Here is a 6,462-nt window from a genome sequence, read left to right on the forward strand (position 1 = left end):
AATTGCAAAAGCAAGCTTCCTGGCAGTGCATGCTACAGGTGTGTCCCATACCATATGTGGTATGGGACACGCCTGTGTACATACAGGTATGTGCACAGGTGTCTCCCATGTAGCAGCTCACAGTTATTTGTTGGGACAAATTTGTTGGGTAGAATTCTCAACTGTGACAAAAAAAAAGCTTTAAACAAAGTTAATGTAATAATGTGCGTTTGATCTTTGGCTTTATTTTTTATATTTTAAGTTTGATCTTTGATAGAGTCATGTGTATTTCTTAACCCTAAATGAAATGGATTTATGTTGTAATATATATATATATATATATATATATATATATATATATATATATATATATATATATATATATATATATATATATATATATATATATATATATATACACATATACATATATAAGAATACTTCTACACTGAGGTAAACAATAATCAAATGCAAAGACAGTAATTTAACAACATGTTAGGGAGTATAGTTTATTCAGTGTTACAGTCACAACCGGCCCTTTGAGGGCGACCATAATGCTGACGTGGCCCAAAGTAAAAATGAATTAACACACAAACAGCTCTGAACACAAGAAGTACAACCTCTGACAACAGCAGAAAGCCTTCTGGCTATTTGACCAGCAAGAGGAGAGCACAGCCTGCTGTTGGGTTAGGGTTGAACAGCTCAGCAGCCTCCTAAATAAACAATTCCCCAAAATAAGAAAACATTCATTTTGACAAAGTCAAGTCCCATACAAAGAGTTTTATGAACTCTGAAAAAATGAAATCCTATATTGCCCCCAAATATGTATATCAACTGTCATGTTGGGGTAATATTCATATTGATTGTTGAAACAGTGGAAAGAAGACGGGTTTGATGAGTTGAAGCCGCTCGAGCAGCTGATACACACACACACACACACACACACACACACACACACACACACACACACACACACACACACACACACACACACACACACACACACACACACACACACACACACACACACACACACACATTGGTGTAGACTCTCGGCATGATTCCCCTGAGGTTTGGTTCTCTGATTGGGCGTCTGAATGAAACCTGAGCCCGCACCTGGTCGATACACCTGCGCGTTGTGCAGTTTAGTCTGAGCCAACACGCAACTGAAATGGACAGCTGGAGCGAAACACCCACGATTAAGTACAAACGGTGGAGAAATCCAGGGGAGAGGTAAAACCAGCCCATGCTTTTACTTTTGTATTTCCTCACATGTGTGTGTATGGCGCTAATGGATGCTGACTTCACGTATTCAAGAGACAAAGCAGTGTTTTTAAGTAGAAAGTTATTAATAACGTGTTATTGGGGACTGGCGGACTTTGAGTTGCGAGTTTAGGGCTCTTTCAACTGTCAAACCGCAAAGTGCCCGAGGCATCTCGCAGTCATGTGTCCTCTATATGCGCTCTTTCTACATCGCCTTATTTCTGCAGACTTTAGCAAAGGAAATCACCCACAGTTCATAGCTTCATTACGGTGAACTATAGACTGCATAGGAGAAGAGTAAACAGATATCTTTCTGCTTTTCCAGTTTGTTCATCCTCGATTCCTTTCCTCACCTCCTCCTCGCGTTTCAGCCCTGCCCAATGCAAGGATAGAGGAGTTGAGGTAACAGGCAATAAACAAAATGAGCTTTCCTTGCCTACTTATGTATTCTATGATCACTTTCAGAGGATTATAACTGTGTCCAAGACAACTTATATATTTTCTATTTATGCCATTCACAACGCGGCGTAATGGGGTAAAAAAAAAATCTAAATATTCGCTTTTTTTTAAAATTCTAATTCATTTTATGGTAAAAGGTGACATCTTGTACTTCAATTTTTTTTGTGCTTATTAATATTTGTTTTTCTCCCTTTGGTGTGCTTAGGGATGATCACAGTGATGAGGACTGCACAGACAATGAGATCTGCGTCGTCGCCTCAGCAAAAGTCAACTCAAAGGAAAAGAAGTCTGCACCCAGAACTGGATCTCATAAAACTGAGGGTCTGTCGAACTACTTTAAGTTTGAAGTTCATTTCCATTTTTTTTAATACGTCTGTGTGTTTACTATGCAGTTTCAATATTATATCATTGGATCATTGTTGTTGATGCATTAATGCAAAAGCAATACTTTAGTGTTGTAGTTGGACAGTGTTGATAACATTTTAATTATTGTAGACGCTTTATTATAGCTGCATAAAAAATGTAGTGTAAAAAGTACATTAAACATCGTTTTTTTACGTTGTGAAATAGAAGTTCAACAAAGCATTAAACAGAAATACCAGTAAAAGAACAAATATAGAAAACAGGTTTTTGTGCTGAACTGAGGCCTGTTAGTTGCAACACATTCACGTGATGTCCAATCAGTTTATGTTGCTCTTAAAGAGACAGTTCCAAGCTCCCCACAAAAGTAACATTTGAACACCATTATTATTCATTTTTTGAGATGTGTTGAAACCCAATATCAATATTAGAACATATTGCATACGTATTATATGGTGCTTGTTGTAATTCTTGAGCAATTGTGCTTACATTGCTTGACGGGGAAATTGCAGTGACTGTCTTGTCTCTTTTACAGCGACCTTTACAGTGGACGATGCACTCGAGGCCTTCGGCTTTGGAAAGTTCCACCAGCGACTGTTTGTCCTAATCGGACTGTCGTGGGTAAGAATCCTAAAACATGCAGAAAAGTCCTCACTCTGACCTCCAGATGCCGAATATCATGTAGCGCTGTGCCTCTCTGAGAGCAGGTCGGAGATGCCATGGAGATAATGATCCTCAGGGTCTTGGCCCCCCAGCTGCACTGTGAGTGGAGGCTGCAAAGCCATGAGGTGGCTCTCATAACATCGGTAAAGTCCCTTCCGGTACTCTTTTCTCAGAAAGTGTTACATTCTACATCAAGTTTGCTTTGAAACGTGTGAATTTTTTTGTTTTTCTCAACTCAGGTGGTGTTTGTAGGAATGGGGATCGGTTCAGTTGTAATTGGGACTATGTCTGACAGCTACGGCAGAAAAGCAGTAAGTCTCATATTTGGGTCGTTAATGATCGAGTAATTATAATTTTTTACATGTTTAACTTGTGTGTTTTCTGTGTTTTTTCTCTGTGGTGATCAGATTCTGATTATTTCCATGTGCTGGGTTATGTTCTACGGCTTCTTAAGTGCTTTTGCTCCGGTGTACCGCTGGGTCTTGTTCCTGAGGGGCCTCGTAGGCTTCGGTCTCGGAGGAAGTCATCAGTCGTAAGTTCAACTGTTACCCCTGCTCTTGAAGCCATGCACTAACCAGACCTGCACATTTTAATCGCCAGGAAAGGATTTGCAATAAACGTTTGGTCTCTTTTTAGCATGACACTGTACTCAGAATTCCTCCCGGTGAAGGCAAGAGGCAAGCGTATGATGCTGATTTCGGTACTGTGGTGGTTTTGTTAATATCGCTGCATGACTTTAACTCTTTTCCAGTGTTGAATCTTTAATCTGATGAAGTACATTGATTCCCTCCTGATTGGTGTGTTTGTGTGCATTAGATATTCTGGTCACTTGGCTCTATATTTGCCGTCCTCGTGGCATTAGTGACGATGCCCACTCTCGGTTGGAGGTGGATGCTCGGCTTGTCTACCATACCAGCAGCCATCTTTGTCTGCGTCAGCCCTGTGAGTATGTTGGTTACGAAATGAAACCAGACAATAATCAAGCTCCAACTGAACTTTATGTGTTATACAGTGGCTACCTGAAAGTGCTCGTTTTCATGTGCTGACCGGAAGAACGGAGAAGGCCATGGCAACTTTAGCACGCATCGCCAAAGAGAACGGCAAGGTCATGCTTAAAGGGAAGCTTATCAACAATAATCAGGTGGGGTTGAAAATGCAAATGTTTTTACATTTCTTTCAGGTAAAGGACACGAGTGTCCAATACAAAGCTTAATTGTTGATATTCATAAATGAGGCTTTTTATTATTGTCTTTTTTATTCCTCAGACTGTCCATGGACACATCAAAACTCTTTTCTCTAACCGGTATTGGAAGACTACTCTTCTTATGTGGTTCATATGGTGAGATGGAAAAAAAACGTTTTCTTTTGCTGTCAATTTTTCCTAATCTGGTATACTGGTGATGTCTGGTGATGATGTAATCAAGGCTGGATTACCAAGTAGTGGCTGGCACCTAGGGCACAGGAAAGATGGTGTTGAGTGGTCTGGTGTGTGCACCTTATATTATTGGTAATTAAAGGTTTGTGTGCGTGTGTGTGTACACACATAATGCAACAGATTTAAAAATAATTTTTACCCCAATGTCCTCTCGTAGGTTAATCCATCTGTGTGTTTTAATGCTTCATCTTCAACTGTGTGTACACAATGTAGAACAGTGTATGGTGTTTTTATCCAAAGGTTTGCAAACACCTTCTGCTACTACGGGATAATCCTGGTAACATTGGAGCTGTACCAAGCTGATCATTCATGTAAAAGTAAGTAACAGCACCCTGTGGACCAGCTTGTAACTTTTGTCATAATGCGTCTTAAATTGGAATATACCCCAAAACAAAACTGTATCCTTCCTTCCTCATAGTGGCGCAAGGGGGCATTATTGGACCAAGCTGTAGTCTGGGATGCAAATATTTGACATTAGCTGACTACACAGACTTTTTATGGACAACTGTAGCTGAATTACCAGGTAAAATGCTCGTATTAACATTTTCTCAGAGCTGTGGTATCTATTTCAAACTTTCAGGTGAAGACCTTTTCTGATGCTGTTGCCAAGAACAGAGTTGAGCTCAGAGGCGGAGGTTCCTCCATATTTCTTCAACATATGAATGACTTGTAATTAATTCACACTGTGTCTTTACAACTCTTGACCACCACGTTTGAAAGATGTTTGTTTTTGATGTTTGTTTCAGGGAGTTTATTCGCCCTTCTGATGATTGACCGTATTGGCAGGAAGAAGAGCATGGCTCTGTTTTTCTTCATCTTTTCTTTGAGCATTCTGCCCATGTACGGCTGCATTGGGAGGTACGTTTGTGTCTATGTGTTGTTGTGTCACAATAAAACAGTAGCAGTACATTATAACATCCAGACTGACCTCTTAACTGGCCGTCTGTCTTTCTGTCCGCGCAGGACAGCTGTTACAATCTGTGCCTTTGTGGCCAGAGCCTTCATCTGTGGAGGATTCCAACTTGCTATTGTTTACACACCAGAGGTTTGTCTTTTACCAAGTTTTACATTTAACATTTGTTTTTAGATCATGTAAATTAGCGCTAATCTCTCTTATCTGATTAGTCATACTAATCGGACGTTTTGGTCTTGGTCAACTAAGATTTCTTTTGGAAATTAGTCTTTTTTTCATGCTTATTTGAAATAAACCTATGAAGACATCTCTGGTAAACACACTATTTAAAATAGTGTTTTTGTATTACTATGAGGAGAATTTCAGTTGTTAAAAGCAACTAATCGATTAGTTAAAAAAGAGTGTTAATTGTTTTTCTTTCGTTGACGACAGCCCAAATTTGAACTGGACAAAATGTTCTTTTTTCTCATCAGGTGTTCCCTACAGGAAGCAGAGCCTTAGCAATAGGTACTTCAGGTTCTTTTGGCAGGTTGGGATGCCTGATCACCCCCTTTGTGGCACAGGTATGCAGAAGTGACCATCACTCTTGGCACATTTAAAAGAAACGTGTTAAAAATAAGTTACAGAACCATTTCTTTGCTTGACGCTTCACATTTTGGGTTTTGGTTCTAGGTGTTGCTCAGGAAATCAGTGTTTTTGACCATGTCGATGTACTGCGGCTGTAGTCTGCTGGGTGGCATTGCATGCTTGATCCTGCCCATCGAGACAATGGGCCAGGGTCTGCAGGAGTCCGGTCTTGATAAGGAGTCCAGAGACTAAACCACCACCAGGACCAGCAAGTCAAATGATACAACGCAGGAGTGGAAACATTTAATAGAAAGGATACTTGGTCAACTGCAAGGTTGCTGCAGATGCCACCGTTGCCTGTTCAACTTCATCCCGTTGTTCTTAACTCATCATCGCTCACAGGATTCAAACTAATTGCATCACAGGCGGGGAGTGATAATTGAGGGCATGCCTACTTCCCATGTCTAATGAGGGCGGAAGCACACTTGGACCGGTTTGTTTACCCTCTCTACATCGAGGCCAAGAGAAGCAACAGAGGGGACACTCGGGACAATGAGGATTCACTTACCGGCTCTGAGTTACACAGTTTAACTTGCCCTAATGTTTTGGATAAAAATGACTTATCGTATGTATTTATTTGTAGCCAGATTGACTTTTGCTCATTAAAGATGTTCAATATACCCTAGGCTCTATTTGATTGTGTCTGTAAAGTGCTGAAGAAAAGACGCATGGTTCAATCACTGCAGAGCTGCAATGATGACTTGATTAATCGACATGTGGATCAGCGGAAAAAATAATCTGCAATTATGATCCAATCCAGACA

At 40.3% G+C, this 6,462-nt stretch overlaps 1 protein-coding gene across 1 annotated transcript; it reads left to right on the forward strand.

The window, feature by feature from the left end:
* Positions 1-1,772: 1,772 nt before the first annotated feature.
* Positions 1,773-5,891, forward strand: svopb (SV2 related protein b). Its single transcript, XM_068574170.1, has 16 exons — positions 1,773-1,777; positions 1,907-2,022; positions 2,597-2,682; positions 2,769-2,867; positions 2,964-3,035; positions 3,132-3,256; positions 3,361-3,424; positions 3,541-3,666; positions 3,737-3,865; positions 3,990-4,063; positions 4,400-4,476; positions 4,578-4,682; positions 4,906-5,017; positions 5,123-5,204; positions 5,546-5,635; positions 5,745-5,891. The coding sequence occupies exons 1-16, from the start codon at positions 1,773-1,775 to the stop codon at positions 5,889-5,891; spliced, it is 1,509 nt and encodes a 502-aa protein (XP_068430271.1).
* Positions 5,892-6,462: the final 571 nt, after the last annotated feature.

This window comes from Clinocottus analis, unplaced genomic scaffold (assembly GCF_023055335.1).
Source record: "Clinocottus analis isolate CAN_PGR_092001 unplaced genomic scaffold, fCliAna1.0.p SCAF_13, whole genome shotgun sequence".
Lineage (NCBI taxonomy): Eukaryota > Metazoa > Chordata > Actinopteri > Perciformes > Cottidae > Clinocottus > Clinocottus analis.

Excerpts from the sequence above, each read along its gene's own strand:
- svopb (XM_068574170.1), top strand. Across the intron at positions 2,683-2,768 it reads TCCTAATCGGACTGTCGTGG|GTCGGAGATGCCATGGAGAT; the intron begins GTAAGAATCCTA and ends CTCTGAGAGCAG. Across the intron at positions 3,866-3,989 it reads AGCTTATCAACAATAATCAG|ACTGTCCATGGACACATCAA; the intron begins GTGGGGTTGAAA and ends TTTATTCCTCAG.